Source organism: Myodes glareolus, chromosome 2 (assembly GCF_982192425.1).
Source record: "Myodes glareolus chromosome 2, mMyoGla1.1, whole genome shotgun sequence".
NCBI lineage: Eukaryota > Metazoa > Chordata > Mammalia > Rodentia > Cricetidae > Myodes > Myodes glareolus.
Genome location: NC_142027.1, coordinates 44953476 through 44974296, shown reverse-complemented (window position 1 = coordinate 44974296; position 20821 = coordinate 44953476). Strand labels below are relative to the sequence as shown.

The 20821-nt window shown below is 46.9% G+C and overlaps 1 protein-coding gene across 1 annotated transcript in view; it reads right to left on the bottom strand.

Moving 5' to 3' along the window:
• Positions 1 to 221: 221 nt before the first annotated feature.
• Positions 222 to 20821, bottom strand: part of Fstl1 (follistatin like 1) — a 58535-nt gene continuing 37935 nt past the window's right edge. Inside the window, exons 3-11 of the mRNA XM_048422537.3 lie at positions 19173 to 19277; positions 15726 to 15855; positions 14628 to 14660; positions 12825 to 12955; positions 8702 to 8820; positions 7397 to 7509; positions 6992 to 7102; positions 4500 to 4576; positions 222 to 2877 (exon numbers count right to left, since the gene is read on the bottom strand). Of these exons, the coding sequence (XP_048278494.2) occupies positions 2833 to 2877; positions 4500 to 4576; positions 6992 to 7102; positions 7397 to 7509; positions 8702 to 8820; positions 12825 to 12955; positions 14628 to 14660; positions 15726 to 15855; positions 19173 to 19277 (864 nt within the window). The 3' untranslated portion in view covers positions 222 to 2832. The remainder of the gene's footprint in view (positions 2878 to 4499; positions 4577 to 6991; positions 7103 to 7396; positions 7510 to 8701; positions 8821 to 12824; positions 12956 to 14627; positions 14661 to 15725; positions 15856 to 19172; positions 19278 to 20821) is intronic.

The following is a 20821-nucleotide window of genomic DNA, read 5'->3' as shown; positions in this document are numbered from 1 at the left end:
AGTTATGGGCAGGAGTTATTGTGGAAACTCACAACTGGTCAAACTGATGAGAATAAATTATTGTTGCCACGTATGGTGGCCCAACGTTGAACATTAAATAGAAGGAAATAATCATTTATTAATATCACCCCCACCAAGGCTCACCTACTTTTATGTGGTAAAAGGTAAATGCTCTCATAATTTCATTTGGCCTTCACTGGAGATAAGAGAACCAACAAATCTATGATTTTAGTTTTATTTATTAATAGTAACAAAAATCAGAAATTACAAAAACAAGTTAAATGAACTATGGAAGCACACTAAATACAAAGGCATTTTCATAACCACACGGGCAACAGAAAGCTGTTGAAACTATTTCCTGAAGTTTAACATTTAGGTCATGGGTATAATGAAGGAATTCAGACTGTTCACATGGACTTGGCTATAGATGGAGGAGCCTGCTTTCCCAAGACTGACAGTAGTACCCATAGTCCGGCATTTGTATATGGGGAGGCCTCCCTGGGCTCTGAATCTTTAAGAGACACTGCTGTTTATTAAGGACACACACACAAAGCCCAAGGAGCTTGCAGCCGTGGCCTACAGGCCTCTGGAGGACTGTAGGAACTGAACTGGATGCAGTCCTGCTTGTTAGTCCCATGCAAAGCTCCACCTAAGGCTCTCCAAACTAGGCTACTTAGCAGCTTTTCATGAATGGTTAAGGCACCACATAATCTACGGTGCCGCAGACAACAGCCGCCTTATTTACACAGAGTAGTGGCACTCAAGAGGAACGTTGGCTTACCCTTGGGTATTCAGTGTTATGGGGTGGGGTAGCCAAGGTTGAAAACCACTGTGCTAAAGATGACTGGTGAACAGATACTGTAGCTGCTTGCTTCAGCAAAGTGATATTCCTGCCCTCCCCCATCACATCCAAGAACTGGCAAAACTTTTGATTAAGGCATGCTGCTGCTGCTGTGAGTTCTCCAAGGCACTCGGAGAGGGAGTTGAAATCCAGACTGCACCAGGGGTTCAAAGAGTTTTTGAATGGGATGGTACATAAAAGCTCAGAACACTCGGCAACAGAGTCGTCTCCTTTCGAAAGAGAGCAGGGAAACTATTCAGGAGGAATTCCACTTCCATCCCAACTTTCTGCATTTGCCTGTGCAGGAAAACCTCAATACTTTATCTGTAGGGTCTATAGTGAGTTTTGCAAATAAGATAAGGGTCTCATTTTTTTGGAGGGGGGATGTTAAGTGCACATGAAACATGGCAATAAGGGAGTTAAAGAATCAGAGGTTCAAAGAACGAATGGATCTGCAATAACTGAGTGGTGTGTCGCTCCCCCACCGTCCCCTTGCTAAGATTCAATCCTCATTTTCAACTGTTTTCAAATCTGAAAACTTCTGCCTTCATCTGTATGGGGAAATCTCTGACTCCAACTAGAGACAGCACTCGTGTGCACTATGTGGAGAAGGGTGAAGGTTTTCCTTCACACTCTCTTCCTGGGCAGACTGACCCATGAAGTCCTCACTCCAGCTACCTGAAAGGATCATTTAGACCAAGGCAAAACCGGGCCATGCTGTTACCGGCTGTCTTTTCTTGTTGTATGGCTTCATCTAGCCTAAGGAGAGGGCAGTGAACCACTAGCTTCCTCTGGACCAGCTACCTAAGCCACAAACTATATTATTTATTAAATTCCAGGATGCATTCTTATCAGCTTGCTAAGGAAACTGACACCCAGAAATAAGAGCAGAGAGGGCCAGAGCCACACTGCCAGTTAGCCACGGATCACAGTGTGTTGGCAGGCTGGGACAGCCTGGGCTTCCGTCCTTGAAACATCTCACAAGAAACAAAAACAAATGAACTATTTGGGTCTCAACAACTGTCTATGAAGATGCTTCGTCCTATGGCTTCTGTCTGAGGCATCTATCCCGTATTCTTGGCACGTAGCTTACCTTCTGGAAGTCAGGGGTGGGGTGGTGCAGCCCTGGGTTGCATCTAGTCTAGTGTGTGGCAGGGGAAGGGGCCATTTATGCTGCAGAGTTCCCTGTACCCAGAAAAGCTCCCAACCTCCTTTCCCCTTTGAAACAGTAGGACTACTGAAAAAAATAATTATGAAAGCTTAAAATCTAGCCAAGAAAAATATACTAAAAAATGACAATAATAATATAATGATAATAATCGAGGAATGAAGTCAGCTTGCCAAAAAAAAAAAAAACAGTCTTTTACAGAGAAATAGCACCTTTGGTTAAAAAAAAATGTATTTTAAAATTTTGGTTAGGTCTCCATGGCGCTTGAAGTACACTAAGTATCTGCATCATTTAAACACAACCTCCTGGAAACTCCATCCAGATCTGAGGGACACAGGTAACTAGTGGGATGGCTGTGTATTCAGGTGATTGTTGGGACCAGGAGGGGAAGCAGACATGCTGCATGCAACAGTGGTGACAGGGTCCGGGCAGCAGGGCTCCTCCCTTCCTCCAGCAGAGCCAGCTCAGTCCTCCCCACAACATCACATGCCTGCCCTGCGGCCTCCACTCAGCTGCCGTGCCCCAGGAAGGGTTCCTTCAGACCCGCGTCTGCTCCTCTGTCAGCCTGATGCAGTTGCCTTACTCGCCTCCGGCCCCACAGCACCCTATGGTTTCTCTTAAAGCACTCCTAGAAATGAAGGTCGTGGCCTTCCCTCGCTAGCCAGCCACCCTCATTTCCTTCATTGCAAAACAAACGAAATAATATTCATTGCCAGACAAGCAAATACTGGTGGTTTAGTGATCGCAGCAGACGCTCGTGTGTGCTGGACGCAGCGCTGAAGAGGAGACGCTGGGCTCTAGACACGGCGCTGTGTGCTTCTTGTTAGATCTCTTTGGTGTTTACCTTCTTGGTCTTTTCAGCGGTTTCCTTTGAGATGGAGGAAGAAACAATCATTATGCAAATATTAAAAAGTTAATGGCATTTATCCAGGGCCTCAGACTTTCTGTAGCATCAACAGTCACACGATTATGCGACTTTAGTAGCTTACTTGTACAGCTACTCATTGTGTGATAAACAACACAAAGCTATGTCCAATTTGTGCATGGTCATTCAGGAGTAGTTTACTGACTTTAAGAGCTGACCTTATAAGGACATCTTATAAAATAAGCACATCAGATAATTATTGTCCCAGTTTTAAGGATACTAAAGGATACCATGTCCCACAAAATGACTAAAATCGATAGGCCCAGAGGCAGACTATCTGTGCTTGAATTTGTCTTGTTCAGCTTTCCTAGTGTCCTGGGAATATTTTGAAATCTATACCTTAGTGTCTTCAACTGTAACACAAGGTCAATACTGTTCCAGCTCTTACAACCGTGCCTGACACATTCCTCCAAAGATGTGCAGACAGCTGATAAGGACACAACATTAGATATTGGAGGAATGCAAAGGAAAGCATACTGAGATGCCACTATGCATCCAGTAGGTCAGACGAAATAAAGAAAACTAGTAACAAATGTTGGCATGGATGTGAAAAAAATGGAGACCTGTTGGGGAGGGCATACAATGAACGGTGCTCGGAAAGCGGTTTGGCCACCCTTCAGGGGTTAAACAGAGCGTTATTTTATGACCTGAATTCTATTCCTAAATATAAACCATGCCCACAGGAACTTAAACAGTCAAGCTCACAGCAGCGTCATTCATCAGAGCTAGAAGGCACCTAAATATTCGTCAGCTATGGGATACATACACAGAATGCCAGGTGTGTGGAACGGCACTTACATAAAGAGGAAGGAAGTAGATCCATGCTGCAAGCAAGAACCTGAGAAGCACTATGCTAAGTACAAGAAATCAGGAAGAAAAGAGCGTGCTACCTGACATGCCCAGACCAGGCGCATCTACAGCGTCAGAAAATAGGTTAGCAATTGCCAGGGCAGGGGGAAGGAAGGAAAGAGGAGCTGCTGCTAGTGGGCATGGGGGATGGAAGGAAAGGGGAGTGCTGCTAGTGGGCATGGGGTTCCTTTGCGGGAGGTTAAAACACCCCGGAAACAGACTGTGGGGAATGGCTGACAATCTTAGGAACACACTGACAGCCACTTTCTTGCATAACTGCATATTTTAAAGGGGTAAATTATATGACATGGGAATTCGATTTTGGTTTCAGAACTGCCTCTAGGAAACCGCTGATAACATGGGCTGGAGACTTAGAGGCCCGGCTGGTACTCCATGTCCTGCTGCCTCCTCGTGACCTGCACCTCCATCTCTGCTCACAGCTTTCTCTGCCTGTCTACCCACACATGCTAAAGGACGGACATGCTAAATATTGTTTCCTGGTAGCAGCTCGCAGATGTCGGCTGGTGGAAGGTTTGGAGAGATACCTCAGCCCCTCTCACCCTCAGCAACTCCTTCAGGGTACGGTCTATACCACAGTTTGGTAGTACAGGTATTAAGCGAAGTGTGTTTCTCTCATTTCCCGGGGCTCTGGACGCGAGTGGCATTAAGAGCCTGTGAGAAACAGCAACCTTTGAACCAGCACCGTGGCTGCTCACCTGGTGCTTCTGGAGTTCCTGGACGTATCTGGTCTTCTGCTCCTCTGTCTGGGTCTGGGTCCCCTTCTGATTCTTTCCTGTATGAAAATCAAAGTTCAGAGCAGTGAGGGCTGTGGTCAGCCAGGGGGGACTCTACCTAACAGACTCGGAGGAGAGCTGAGCTGCCGACCCCTCTCTGAGCATTAAGGCACCCAGTGTCATACAAATAAGCCATCTCTCCTAATTCTCTGGCTTCCATTCCTGCTGTTCTCTTTAACACACCCACAAGGCAGGCTGGTCCTACAGAAAAGCAAAGGCGACAACTTGCGTACTGCCTCAGGAAACTCCTCCGGGGCAGTGATTCTCAACCGTTCCCACACCCTCACAAGGTCCCAGAGAACATTTGCAAATGTAATTTTTCTGACCCATGATGTAGATGTAATTCATTGGCAGATGGTTTGTCTACCATGCAAATCGTGCCCCCCACCCCCATTTTCAACCCCTCAGAACCGGAAAACAAATAAACAAATACATTCAAATTGCCTGGCTTTCAACTATAGAAATTTTGATGTAATTGATTGGGGTGGGAGGTAGCTGGGTCCCAGAGTTTTTTGCTCTCTGGAAGGTTCTGTACACTCAGGGTGGATAACTATGACATGGAACAAACATTTCTTAAGTACAAAGAAAAAATAGTAAAAAACAAACAAACGAACAAACAAAGAAAACAAAAACAAAAAAATCCGAAACAAAACCAAAACATTTCAACCAAACCAAACAAAATGAAACAATAAAACTCACAACCAACCAACCAAGTTAAAAGCAAAAACCTGACCCAGGTCCCCAAGATATTCGTTTTGTAGATTACCATCTAGAAGGTTTGGGAGAGTGCCCGGGAATCCATTTGCCAAACACAACATTTACCGTTAGGAAACAACAGACACTGGCATCAGTCTGTTCCTCACAGCCAGTTCTCGTGGCCCTGGCTCTTTCTCTGGTGTTATCTCAATGCCCCTGTTTGTTTGTGCCTTTGAGCCTTGTGATCTAAGATGATATTGCTCATTTTCAGATATGGGCCTGAAAATGCCTCAATTTCCTCTTATGTCACAGCCTTACACCAAGACGTGTTGAGGTCCCATAGACCAACTGCAAGGAGGGCACGCAGTCCACGGCGTGACCATGGAAACTGACAAAGGCTCATGGGAGCGGTATGCTGTCTGATGCACAGTGATTGGCTTATTACCCAGACGTTTGTGTTTAGGGTTTTGTAAGTCAGTGCACTTATTCCTCCTGCATCTTAGAAATGGAGAGGAATTCTTTCCAAAGAGAGAACAAGAGCAGTTAAGATATATGAAAGGGAGTTGGGGAAGACAAATGGGGGTGCTTCCCGGTTGAGGCAGACTGGGTCCCTGTTTAAAGATGTCCTCTGACGACTTCCATAGCTTCTCTCTCTCTCTCTCTCTCTCTCTCTCTCTCTCTCTCTCTCTCTCTCTCTCTGTGTGTGTGTGTGTGTGTGTGTGTGTGTCTATCAGGAAATCCTTATCTCTAAACAGCCTCTTCTGCTTTCCCATCTGTTCCCGTGGATCGGTTGGGATCTATTCTCTCACACTGAAGCAGACTTGGACCTAGGAAGGTTACTCAACCTACCTACGGATAACACTGGCTTCCACCTATACCGGTCTGGGCTCCCTGGCTAGAGCATTTCCTGGGTCTTTGATTGCTATCTCTCAGTGTCTCTCACACCCAATCCCCCTGCACATAATTTTAAGTACCAACTTTTTCTTGCTTCAGTTAACTTCTTAAACTATAACCCCAGGGTCATTCCTGCAGGTGTAACTTTTAAGTCAGGTTTTAACTGACATTTCTTTTCATACTCAGTGTGGCTGAGTTCTGGATCTGGCTTTAATATCCTTCTATGATTCGCTTTCATCTGGCTCTTTGCTTCAGTCTGACTTTGATGGAAGTCTCCTCTTGATCGTTGGCATCCCTGCAGCTTAGGTCTCTGATGGGACACAAGTGGTTCCAACATACCCTTTGACCTCTGTTCTGCCTCCCAAACTCTGACACCTGTATGTACCCAACCCATTTTGCCCATCTCCATGATCTTAATTTTTCATTTTTTAAATTTATTTTTTACATTTTTCATTTACTCTTTTTCCTGCATGGTATGGCAAATTAAGTCATTTTGGCTTCTGACCACCTGACTCTTTTATATACAGAATTTCCTTAAGTCTCCGAAGGATTAAGTTGGCTACTATGCAAAGACTGTGGTGGGAAAGATAGTGCTGGCACACATTTTTCTTTCATGATGATTATTTCAGTCTCATATCGACCTTTATTGGGCACCATTCTCTCTCATTTGATGCCCCTGGAACACGTGCTCCACCAACAGTGTTCCTCAGCAGGGCTGTGGGGCTGCCTCTTCCAGCCCCTGCTCTTTTCCCACCATACCCATGTCACCTTCTCTCACCCCAGTCACAGCTCCGCCCCCCCATTCTGCCCTAACTATGGCTCACCATCACAGGTCATTGCTGTGCAGACCCAGTGTCCGCAGGAGCAGACACAGCGGTTACAGTCTACCTCGGTCTCGGCTCCGTCTGCGTAGGTTTCATCCTCCAGGGCACACTCTGTTGGACCAGAAATAAAGGCAGCAGTTGGGACATGAGGGTGGAACGGGGTAGTATCTTTGGTACAGGCTGAGCACCTACATGGCCCCCTTCCCAGACAAGGACTGCCTTGTCTCTCATGGCCAAATGCCCCGTAAACTCATCACCTTACTCCATCATAAAGACAACAGGATGAACAGCCCAGTACCATGCATGGGGGCTAGCTTAGTTATCTTGGATACCAGTTAGTTCTGGCTGCACGTTCCCTGTAACCCTCCCACCTCCACCAACACTCAGTTTCTGGCTTAGGCATACTCTTCTCAGGAGGGTTGAAGGACGGGTTGAGGCACTTGAGGAACTCCTGGAAGTTGAGTTTCCAGTCAGCGTCCTCATCAGACAGCTCGATGAGAGCATCCACGCAGAGTCCTCTGAAATACAACACAAGGGAAATGTCATTGGCAAGGCTGCCGCTTCTTCCCTAGGAAAGGAGCAAGCACAAGGCTCACAGAACCTGGAGCCCCGGGCGAGATGGCTGCTCACAGAAAACTCTTCTTTCCTCCTTGACCTGTCTGTCACGCCATCACCCAGTTACCCCGTAAGCACCGACCTTTAGCTTATTTGACTGGATCTTATATCACATAGGCTTTTCCCAGGGTACGACTGTCAGTTCAACCAGTCCGTAAAACCAAAGCAAAAGAGAGATGGCAGATGACGTGAAAAAGAACACAGGACTTGAAAGAATATGAAATTCAAGCCAGCATCACCACCATCACCGTTGTAAAAGGTTCTTTTACAAGTTTTATAGACCCTTGGCTCCATCACCCCCTCTGCTGAGTAAGACTTGGGCCCTGGGGCTCAGCCACTTCCTACTCAAGTGTCCCTGAACCAGAACTCAATCTTTCTGAGTTTATTTTCCCACCTCTAAAGACAGGGAGAAAGTCCTTCTCTCATTGAAATGTTTTGAGGGTCAAACATTGAAATTATTAAATTATCAAAATCCAGGTTACCAAAATATGAGTGGTTATCTATTCCTTAAGGTCCAGGACGATGGTTAGAAAGATTCAAAGAAGCTGCACTTTGAACTTGTTCTGAACAAAAGAGAGACAACCTTTCCATGTTTAATTCTTCCCAATGTACTAGTACCATACCAGAAACTTCTTTGTTTATTAATATTTATTCTAAGCTAATACGAAAAGAAGGACATATATTCATAACAATTAGAGAATGGTACACGGAACATCACTGGTCATTTTAAACACTGGGGATGAAATAATTTAGTCTACGATGAGAGACTACATTAATACAGTTCCGTCAGAAGATCAATGGCAGAATCAGTTGCCACACTCGGGAGAAATGTGGGTATGGCATGTTCTTGACAATGTGTTCCAAAATTACAGTCTTCTCTCCTTGCAAGTTCTGACCCCAGACAATAGCTGATTGGCCGGATATCAATGTTGTTGGAAATCCCAGTTTTATAATGTCCCCAGACTAGATCAGGAGAGAAACCCTACTCTTCCGTTTCTTTCACACCGGCACTGGCAGCTCCTCTGCTGGTAGAAGGGGTTCAAGCCCCCACCCCCAGGCTCCCTTCCCTGGTTGTGGCCAGGCCCTCGTCCCCACCTGAGCAGCCTGTTGTTCTCCTGGTCAGCGTAAGTGGTGATGTTGATGGCTGTTTCATTCTGCTCCACGAATTTCAGGAATTCACTGGAGTCCAGGCGAGAGTCACCGTTATCAAAGTTCTAGAAGGAGATGAAGAGATTTCTCAGGAGAGTGTAGAAAGCCTGCTTTACGGTGTATCCTCTGGCCTAACTGCTCAGCTCATCTTATTCTTAATACACCACAACCCTGTCCTCGCCTGGCCACAAGGAACTACAGTAGGAATTGGTGGCTCAGATCAGTGGGCACCCAAACTAGGAAGTGGTACTCCAAGGGGAGCAAGTAAAGGTGCCTGAACAGAAGCCATCAGGGGGTTTCTTTCAGCATGGGATCCTGCTCAGGAGGGCAGCCTGAACAGATGTCTGCATTACTTAAGAATACCATGTGATCCAGTCCCTGAAATTGTCCTACAGGCATTGGTGACATCATCATCTCACACCTAGTAAACATATAACAAGGTGTGGCATTATAAGCAGGTAATTAGAATCTGGGAGGTAAAGCCCCAGATCTACGATTCTGACAGGCTACTCAGGAGAAGCAGCAGAGCCGGTGATCTTCCAGGCTCCCTTTGGGAACCACAGGAGTCTATCTCGCTGTTTAAGGCCAGCCTCCTTCCTCCTCTGCCCTACACTGCAGTGCCGGTGCACATGTGTGCACAGGTCCTCAGCTACACTGTGTAAGCCAACGACCTGTGATACCCTGGGAACATGGCTGAACAAGGAGTGCTGAGGGCGGCCATCATTCCCTCCAAAACAAGATGCCTGAACAAAACCTCAGCTATCTGGAACCACGTAACAAGCCTAAGCCCTAGTAACAAGAGGAGGCAACACCTGGAAGGTTTAGATAAATTCCATGTTGGATGCTACCGCTACCCTAAGGAGCACTAGGGGACCCCTTCATTCCCCACACCTTTCTTAGACTGTGCTGGGAAACAATTACCATCTTCCTGCTACTTTCAAGTTGGCTCCTTACATTGTGAAGAGTCTGGAAGAAATGTCTGCCTAGACTCCTGGGTAGGGGGAGAAATGAAGCCAATTGTTTTCTCAGGACTGCTACGTGCCACATGTAAAATGTTCGTGGCATATACAGTGAGGGTAACACGAAAGACCACATCTTTGCTTAGGACCTGTTTATCACTCTTGTCCTGAGAGTCTCAGGGACAGGTCTGAGACATTCTTTATGCACTCTTGCGCTGAGGAAATCTCCCCATAATTCCACTTGTGAGGTTTTTGACTAATTAAAGATGCACAGTTCAGTAAGCTTGCTCGGAGAGGAGAGGGAGCATTCCGACGGCCCTAGAACGTTTCTGAGTACAGCTAGAGCAAGCCCCGTCCCCTGTCTCGCGACAGAAGCGATGGAGGGAAAAGAACGGTCCTGTAGTAGGTACACAGCCACTGCCTGGGCACTCTGGACAGTCCAGCTGGCTCTCAAAAGTCAGTGCTTCGGGTGCACACTTCAACCATCAGGGAACCAGAATGCAGGCCTGATAAAGGGGGCACCCCATCCCAGGTCTTTTCAGTCTCAGGTCTTAAATCTGGTACCTGCCCAGAAATAGCATTAAGCTCAGTGGCATCTCAATCTCTGGCCAGAATCCAGCATAGTTGATTCAACTAACCCTCCACCAAGGCTGGATACCCCTGCATGCTTGTCTGTAGCTCTGTTTCTGAGTCAGAAACGTTTTTTCAGTTTTGATTGTGTGGCTGTAGAATGGAAGGAAGAGGAACATCTGGAGACACGTACTAGGGAATATTTGAATGTCAACAGTTTTCATAGGAGATGGTGAGTTGAACCATCTGCTCATACAAAGCAGCTGAAGCAATAGGGTATACAGTACTGGGGTCAAGGAGGGAAGAAGGCTGGCTCCAGAGGTCCCGCCCTCTAAGAGTCTCCCGTCTAGTGTCACAGGTATGAACAGATTGGTATGAAAGGGTCTCCTTACCAGGCTCCCCTTCTGTTTTGAGTTCATCAAAGAAATGGTGACTGGATCATTGGGACGGGAAAGGCAGTGTGGGCCTTACTTGAACTGACTTGATTTGCCATTCAGCTACGTGAGGAGAGCCAGCTGGGCTGGAGAACAAGTCTCTGGCACAGGGAAGTCTGAGACATCAGCTCTCTCACCTACAGCAGCTATGGGCCTGGTGGGACAGCATCTCCCTCAGATGTCTTGACAGAGGAGCTTTGTGTTTGTAAGCTGGCAGGAAGCTTTCTGAGATGGGAGATGGCTCCAGAGAAAGCTCTTTTCCCAAGTGGCCATGCTGCCTGCCTGCCTGCCTTCCTTTCTTCCTTCCTTCCTTCCTTCCTTCCTTCCTTCCTTCCTTCCTTCCTTCCTTTTTTCCTTCCTTCCTTCCTTCTTTCCTTCCTTCCTTCCTTCCTTCCTTCCTTCCTTCCTTCCTTCCTTCCTTCCTTCCTTCCTTCCTTCCTTTGCTAGGAGCCTGTAAGGTGTTACTGCCTGGGGACATGGAGATGTGTTGAGTGGCACAGTGGCCTGGATACTTTGCAATCAAATTTAATAGCAGGTATCAGAAGTGCCTGAGGCCGTCTGCCATATACAAATGGTTACAAGATTCCAAGTGGCCCTTTAGAATTAGTGTCCTGTGCCCCAAAGCTCCATGCTGTAAGAACAGGAGAGAGTAAATGCTTACCATAAACTTTGCAGACACTACCCATTTGGCTTTGGGAAAAATAATTTTCTTTAAAAAATTTAAAATTATATTTATTTAGCTGTTGTGCATGTATGTGTGTGTATGTAGGGGTGTCATGCCATAACATATGTGTGGAAGGCAAAGGATCATTTCCAAGGGTTCGTTTTCTTCTTCTGCCCTGTGGGTCCTGGGTACCAAGCGCAGGTCATCAGCCTTGGTGGCCAGCCAGGCCCGAGTCATTTTATGTTCCTGCTCCTGTCTGTTCCCTTGCTCAGCAAAGTGATGGCATTTTCTACAGAAGGGGACTCGCCCACGTCTTCGGTGCTGTCACATGGAAATGGGTGAGACACTGCCCAGTGGGAAGAGCCATGTTTTCTCCCCAGTGTGAGATGAAAACTAGAACCCCAGAGTTTAAATCTCTGCCGTAGTGGAAAAAACTTCTACCTAATAAGAGTAATACAGGAGGTGCCTTAAATGATCAAAAACTCATTTCAGCCCAGCCCAGCATCTCTTCATTTGTGGGTATCCACAATGCCAACTAAAGAATCCAGTTTAGGGTCATGTGAAATGTACTTGTGTGGCCCAAGAGCTCCCGGAAGTTCCTTGCCTGTGTGGGGCTACTCCGAGTCCTGGCTGGCTAGTTGTTGGGACAGCAGGCTTTGTGAGCACGCACTGGAGTGAGTGTCCAAGGCACTGCCCTTAATATGAGCATCTTGAAAGCATAGGGGCTTGGTGCTCCCGTGGGAATGTGGTACCTGAATGTGTGGCTGAGTGTAAGAAGTATCTGGGATGGGTGTGTGTGGTTTGCGTGTCTCGAATACCATGGGTGCAGGTCTATGTTCTTGTCAATTAGCAGGGAGATTGCCCCTTTACTTCTCCCAATGATTCTCAAGGTTTCTGAATGATCTTCCTCTGTGATACCCATACCCACTGCCAGTGATTTATCTCCTCACTCATTTCCCCTTCAAAAGCAGTTCTTTCTGGGTCTCCACATGGTACTCTGTCTGTCTCGTCTACTAATACGGTGGACAGCAGCAGTCCTTGGATCCTGGAACAATCTCCAGGCCCACGGGTTCCTTGACTCTTCTCGGATGAAGACACTGTGAATGGCCAAAGTGGGTCTGGTACACCAGAAAGCGCTCTGGACCAGCTTCGGAAGAGTCACACAGGGCAGGAGAAATCCTGGCCACGTTTCCCATGGCAGCTCCTCGAGCCTTTGGCAGTTTTAAATGCTCAAGAGGAACAGCACATGCCTGTCGGATCCCAAAGGTCAACTGCTGGCCCACTCACTGGGCAAGCAGGTTGCTAGGCAACTTTCACAGCTCCATAATAAGACCCGGTGATGAGGGCCGCACTTAGGGTCTCCTGAAAGCCACAAGAGGGGGAAGAGGAAGGCGCCCTTTCTCCAGGACTGAACGCGGCTGGTTGACCCCAGCGCTGAGTACCTTAAAGTACTTGTCCAGGATCTCACTGTAGTTGCTGCCTTTCGAGAACCAGCCGTCTGGAATGATCTCAGCCTCCAGCCACTGGATGATGCGACGCCGGAGCTCATCGCGGTTAGCTTGATAGCAGACAACTGTGGGGGGCAGCGCGGGAGGGGTCGTGAGGTGGGGGGCAGCAAGGTGGGGGAGACATGAGGTGGGGGCAGCGGGAGGGGGGAACGTGAGGTGGGGGCAGCGTGAGGTGGGGGCAGCGGTGGAGGGGGACGTGAGGCGGGGGTGAGGCAGAGAACCCTGGGGTCATTAGCACCCACTGCCCAGAGCCCAGTGCCACTCAGTTCTGAATGCGTCATCCGATTCAGTCTTCACAGCACCCAGGGAGGCAGGATGATCGCACCCAGAGTACAGAATAAAGATAAGAACAGTGGTTCCCAACCTAGGGCTCTCAACCCCTCTTGGGGTTGCACATCAGATATCCTGCATATTAGATATTTACATTACGATATATCTTGCTACATAACAGTAGCAAAAATAAGATTAGAACAGTGGTTCCCAACCTACAGACCTCAACCCCCCTTGGGGTTGCACATCAGATATCCTGCATATCAGATATTTACATCACAAAACAGTAGCAAAATCACAGTTACAAAGTAGCAACAAAATTAATTTTATGGTTGGGGGTCAGGACAACATGAGGGACTATATTAAAGGATCACAGCGTTAGGAAGGTTGAGAAACACTGGACTAGAAACTTGAAACAATGGTGAAACAGAGGAGTTGTTATTTAAGAAAAAAATAAGGAAATAAAAATGAAGGACGTTTTTATGAACGTTATGGAGCATGGGGCAAAATCATCCTCTAAAGTAGCTCTCCTGCTTCTGAGATGAGCTGAATGTGCTAACAAATCAATAAACGAAAACATGCATTATTCATGCTGCTGGATTGCTCAAATTCTCCCTTTCTCACAGACTGAGCCTTTCAAAATATTCTCCCATCATCCTTTGTTATAAACAAGAGAAAACAAGGCCAAGGAAGGGCCACGCCTCAGCCTGGCTCTGGGCAGCTGTTACGTGGGAACAAGTGGGAGTCACGTGGGTAGGAAAGCAGGGAGGAGCCGGCTCTGGCCAAAGGAAATTCCTGGAGGACAGCACATGCTAGGACCGGGAGAGGGCACAGGACCAGGGGCGAACATATGGGCATTTCCCAGTCTGTCCTTCCTAGCCGCATGATTTAGGGCTGACTGGACCCTATGAGCCTCTTTACCGTCACTCTAAGGCAATCGTGGTGAGACCTGCAGGATCACTGTGAGGGCTGGGCCTATAGGCCACGTTGAGATTTTAATGCATCTTGATAGAAAGCTACGGCAGTCGCTGGGCCGGCTTTTCCAAAAGTAGCCGTGTCTTCTGACTTCTCTGGGCCCACGACATGAGCCTGTCTTACAAGACCCTGAAAGAAGGGCTCACTGGCTGGCCCTACAGGACACCACTTAGCAAAAATTCAGAACAGCTAACATTTAGACCCAAACAGCTGCTTTGACCGGCAGACACTAAAGCAGATGAACATTTAAAAAATGCAGTCTAAATAAATAGAGAGAGAGAGAGAGAGAGAGAGAGAGAGAGAGAGAGAGAAATGCAGTCTCATGGTTTTACTGAGCTGTGTGTGCTGCGCTCTGACCAGATCTGGATCAAAAGTCCTGACCCCACAGATGACCCTGGCAGCCCAGCGGGGACTGGGGACTGCGGAAGACGCTTCCTCTGTTAAGGCTCCTCCCTAAGATGCACACACACTGCAGTGAGGTCAGGTACTTACTCGGGCTGGCAGAGGGACTCACGGACTTCTTTTCTGCAAGACAAAAAAAGATGTGTAAGGGTAAAAGGATATGCTGAGGATTTTAGGATTAAACTGTGAAGTCTTGCAACACTGACATTACTTTGCCTTAAATTCTTTTTTTTTTATAAATTAAGATTTGTTTGTTTTTATTTTATATGTATGGTGTTTTGCCTGCATCTATGTCTGTGCACTATTGTGCATCCCTGGTACCTGCAGGTCAGAAGAGGGCATTGGATCCCCTGGAACTGGAGTTACAGCTGGTTGCTATCTGCTATGTGGGTGCTGGGAACTGAACCCAGACCCTCTGCTATGTGGGTGCTGGGAACTGAACCCAGACCCTCTGGAAGAACATCTAGTGCTCTTAACCACTGAGCCATCTCTCCAGTCCCCCTGATTTCAATTCTTACATCCTTTTCTTTCTTGTAGGATCTAAGGATTGGGATCCTTCCTGCCTGCAGACAATGAATTACCTTTTTAAATTTATACTTCTTCCTGGTGGGCTGGGTGGTCCCTGAGATTTCAAAACTTCATATAGAGATTAATTTTGTACAGGGGAGAGAGGAGAATGGTGTCTGGGATAAATCTTCGTGTTTTTCCAGGGAAAGCCAAAGATGGAATGGCTGGGCAGGCTCTACACTTGGAAAGGTCTGGTGACAAGCAACCATGCTTGGGAATCCACCTTTCCAACTGGTCATGATGATAGAGGGGAAATAAAGGAAGCATATTACTAGGCTAGAAAAGCCCACATTTAAAAAAATAAAAAAGGAAAAGGAGACACTGACCTACTTTTTCTAAAAGTCGTGGAAGCCCTTTAAGGACCATTTTTACCATTGTTGACTATTGATACAGCTGCCTTCTTTGCTCTCTGGCTGCAGGTGATGCTGAGAGCTCCAGGTCTGATGCAGGAAGTAGTGGGGAAGGCCCCAGTCGGCCAGGTCAAACCTAGCAGGCTCCTGAAGGTCAGGAAGGAGCATCTCCAAGTGCTTGTGTGGTCAGCCAGGCCGCACTGCTCTGGTTTCCGTCTCCTCCGTCTCCCTGTCACGCGCCCCGCCCTTCGGCGATGACAGCATGTCTTACCTTTGCAGTGTCCATCGTAGTCCACCTGGATCTTGGATCCAGTGAGGCAGGCGTCTCTGTGAAGTTCACAGTGGTTGAGGTAGGTCTTGCCATTACTGCCGCACACAGGTCTCTTGTGAGGTTTGCATTGCTGAAACAGATGGGCGGGAGGATGTCTGTGCAGCCACGCAAGCTAGAACACACACTCACACAGCCATCTTGTCAGGTGAGATGGAGCATGTGTGCCGCCAGGGCCCAGGGAACCCCAGCTCTGGTCACCATCCGTGACTCTACCGCACTCGATACAACAGGCATCTACTACCTCGAGCTCTCCACGTCTCTCCGTCCATCCTGGCTCATTGCCAACTTGCGAGTACACAAACACCCTCCTGCGGCCGAAATACTCGCTTGCACATATGTATTCCCAATGCAACAGCACAGAGAAGCTGTGCTTTCAGGAGATGAAGTCACCAGCGCTCCTTCCTCACGAACGAGTTATGAATTAAGGTTGCCAAAGGGATTTCACACAGCCTTGAACCCTTTGGCCCTTTTACCATTTGCCACGTGAGAACGCTGTGTTCAAGGGTTCTTTTGCAAGCGGAGACCAGGCCCTCACCAGACATTAAGTGAATTTGTTTTGATCTTGCAGGCCGTCCGTAGCCTCCGACACTGTGAGAAGTATACTTCTATATGACTTAGAAAGTGCCCAGCTCAGGCATTTTGTTACGGAAAGAGAAATGAACTAATCCTACTTTCCATGACACAAAAGAACAGAGATGAGAGCTGGGAGCATGGAAACTCAATGCACAAGTGTACACACACACACACACACACACACACATGCATACACACACACACACATACATGCATACACACACATACATGCATACACACACACACGTACATGCATACACACACACACACACACACACACACATCCACACACAACCTGATTTTTCTGGAGCCAAATTACAAGTATTCCATATTCTCCGCAGCATTTGGGAGTCATTGAGCTTTTGGCCTAATTTCACAACCACGGTTGTACAGCAGGCAGTGAGGGTGAACGACAACAGGAAATCATTATGGACAGAAATATGGAATAAAGTTCATCTGGCTTGCAGGCGAGCTAGGACTGCTAGAGGCACAGAGACAAGAGGACAGATGTTAAAATGGTTGCGCGCCCTTCCTGAGCAGGAAAGAAGTCCCATCCCTACATTTTGTACATGAAGCTCCCCAAGGCAGGAAAGGTGAACTTCACTTATTCGTCAGCCAACATTCACTGTGGAGTACATGCTGTTTCGGGTACTGGACAAAACCAACACGGGCTCATCTTTACAGCAAGTCCCGGGAATTCGTTTGCTCAAAATCCCATGACTATCCAAGGACAAGCTGACACTCTGCTCAGACAGCAAGGGTGAAGGGATCCTAGCAGGACCAGGCTTTAGGAAGTTGGTACGCTTTCCCTTCAGGTGCAGTGAATCAGGGTCCAGAGATTAGCAGGGTATTATTTACAGAAAAGCCCATTTCCAGGGTATGGAGCTCCTTGACAGAAGGGAGGACGGAAAAGCCCATGGCCTGTGTTATTTACATCCACATCAAGAATGAAAATTAAAGTCTTGCCTGTTTCTCAGAGGCTCATTTTGACTTCCAAATGCCATTTAAAAACAAAACTTCAAAGTCCACATTCTGTCTGACAATTTAAAGATTTGCATATCCTTTGACCCAGCAGTCCCCCAGTGACCATCAGTTCTAAGAAATAAAGGTATTGGCAAAAGGATGCTGCTGCTGTGGCAGCTAAGAGCCCAGAGAACCACTAACACACCCGTCGCCAAGGAAACGAGTGAATAAAGTTACATCACTAAATACTATTCGGTGTCTCTTGAAAGGTCAAGTTCGTGTGGATCCAAGAGGAGGCCACAGCACACCACAGACTTCAGAGTACAAACTCACACGCGCATGTGTGGAAATAGTAGTTTGTATAAAACAGGGGAAGCTCTGGTGTTTAGAAGTGCTGCTAATGCCAGCTACCTCAGACTAAGGAGAACCGAGACTTTGGTAGCACAAATGTCTAAACACCTACACTATTTGAGACATAGAACAATTGGTAATTTCTAATTTGAAGAAAAATTTTAAAATTTAGTACCATATTTAATTTCAATGCACTTTACATATTAAATAACACTACAATGGGGCGACCAGGTAGATTTTTTTAAAATTTTTAAATTTTTTATTTTTTTGGTTTTTCGAGACAGGGTTTTGCTGTAGCTTTGGAGCCTGTTCTAGAACTAGTTCTTGTAGAGCAGGCTGGCCTCGAACTCATAGAGATCTGCCTGCCTCTGCCTCTGCCTTCCAAGTGCTGGGATTAAAGGCATGTGTCAGACCGGGTGTGGCTACTTCCTGCTACATCAGTGGTCAGTGGAATTAAAGATAGCTCAGCTTTGCAATCATTGCCTCAAAGGACTAACACTAGATTCCTAGGGAAAGCTGAGCAGTTCTTGTTACTTCACACCTAGAAAGTCGAGCTTCAACCTCCAGCATGAGAAACAAACCAAAACCTCAAAAGACAGAAACTCTGACAGATTTGAAACTAGACACAAACGTTTCAGTATATCCGCTTTCATGACTCACATGTCCTTTGGTCTACATTCCATTCTTCCTCACTGTGGTCTCTCAAGCCCGTTTTCACCTTTGAGACTACACCCACCCTTCTGCCTCTTTACACTGCATAGGAGCCACACAAGAGAACATGTGTTCTTTCTCTCTGAGTGTGTGTCACCTCACTTAAATCTCACCTTCCAGGTCCACCTATTTTCTACAAATGCAAGTTTTTCTTTACAGCTGAATAATGTTTCATTGTGTATATGGACCACATTTTCAGCATCTGTTCATCTGCTGGCGGACATCTAAACTGGTTCCATTTCCAGATATATGTATCATATGTGTACGCACGTGTGTGCATGTGCACACACACACAATGTTCATGCATTCACACACACACACACACACACACACACACACACACACACATATTGGCCAGAGGTATCGTCTTTAGTTCTCTGTATGATTTTCTGAGACAGAGTTCTCACTACGCCTGAAGCTCATGATTTGGCTAGAATGACCGACCGGTCAATGCTCTCTATGGATTTGCCCCTCTCCTCCAGTGGGGTCACAGACTGCTGCTGCTATACGAGGCATCTGTGTAGATCCCGAGGCTCTGAACATAATGCAGCAAGCATGTTTCCTGCTGAGCTAGCTCCCTAGCCTCCCTAAACTTTTTTTTTTTTTAAAAAAATAAATGAAACGCTATCTCTTTTAAAATTTAATTTAAAAACCAGAAGTTTCACTCTTAACCCTAGGGGAAGCTTTCCTTGTGTCTTTAGAACAGACACGTTGTGTGTTTATAGAAATGACGGGATTCCTGCAACTTTCCAGCTGCTGCCCTCCCCCACGCCCGCTATCAGGACCTACCTCAATGCAGAGGCATGTGGGCTCCCCCTTCTCTGTGACTGCACACTCCCGGCCAGCTCCACAGAACACATTGGCGCAGATCTTGGATTTGCTCCTTGGTTCTTCCTAAAACACAAATCATAAAGGGAGCCACATTATTGAGACAAGCCCACTGCAGGATAAAACAATGGTGGTCACGACCTTTCAGCCTTGGGACTTTGTCTCCCTGACGTTGTCCTCCAATAACGGGCACTCACAGGTACTGTTCTGGCTCAGGTTTAGGAACCCCAGACTGTTCCCCTAAGAGCAAAGCAAGAATGACTTTCTTGCTTTCCTCCTCATTTAAAAAATACATATGCATTGTGCACTTTGTGATAAAGCTCGCACTGTGCCAGGGTGAGATACAAAGGGCTTTGGTCTCATGAGCTCTGTGGCTCTCAGAGAGGAAGCACTTAGGACACATATATGAGAGTGTCACCGTGGGAGCTCCAGGGAGCAACTGTGTATGAAAGAATCGGGTGAGACTTTCTGAAGATTCCATCTTTAAGGATGAGAAGACTAAGCCAGGAAGAAATGGAAACACGGGAGACGCATCCAGACATCCGAACACCAAGAGGTGTTCACAGCAATGCCATCTCAAAAGACAGGAGAAGGATGACTAAAACGCGGACATGCTATTGTTTGATATTCAGTCACTGTGCGTGCTCAGGATACAAGATAAAGAGGACCAAAGCACCCCAAAGTGAGTAGAATGGCCCACAAGCCTCTTGGTGTTCAGACAGATGTAACGGAAAGGAAGGTCTGAATGCCCTATGAAAATGGGAGCGTTGATAGGCTCAATTTGTTGGTGGCACATCCCTTTACTCCCTTTTCCCGGTGGTAGAGGGCCAGCCCTCCATCTTTCACCACGCATCCTACAGTAGTGGCGTACGTGCAGAGAACGGGATTTGCTACAAGCTTCCTGCCTAAGCCTACTGGGCTGGAGCTGGCTACAAAACAAAAGATGGAAGAAGCCTAGGAATGATTGCGGTTAAGACAACATCCACGCTTCTAGTCCTCTCCTACCACGTCCTCTAAAGGACTCAAACCCTCAAGGCTCGAACAGAATATATCTTAACCGGGGAATCAAGAACTGGTCAAAAACAAACCAAAACAAAACCCCAAGAGAGCCGTGAGACAGCAAAATAACTGCTCTGCTGCCACCTGGAGGCTACTTTGCAAACTCCAGTCTTTTCTTTTCTCCCATAAGCCAGCTTGCCTGCCATGCAGGGTTCTCATTGGTTTATAGCTCATTTGAATTTTCACATATCATTGGTTTACATGCTGTTGCTAAACTCCGCCCCCTTTATGTTGCTACGGAGAATTCATAAAAGCTGGCAAACAGTGAAGAAAAGAGGAAGTAATTCTCAAAGGTTGGAAGAATGGATTTAGATGTCTGTTTCCTAAACGGGGTGGGGTAGGGAATGGGGTGGATAAAAATTCAGACAGACAGGGCTCTCCAGTTCTGTGGGAGCTGGACCTCGGAGGATAAAGCAAAGCAAGTAGGGAGAAGAAAAGAGATTGCTGATTGTTGTCAAAAAACAAAACAACAACAAAAACACCTCAGGTGCCCTCTTCCCTTCCCTGACTCTTTAACCCGTGGGTCCATGAAATGAACAAGAGATGCACAG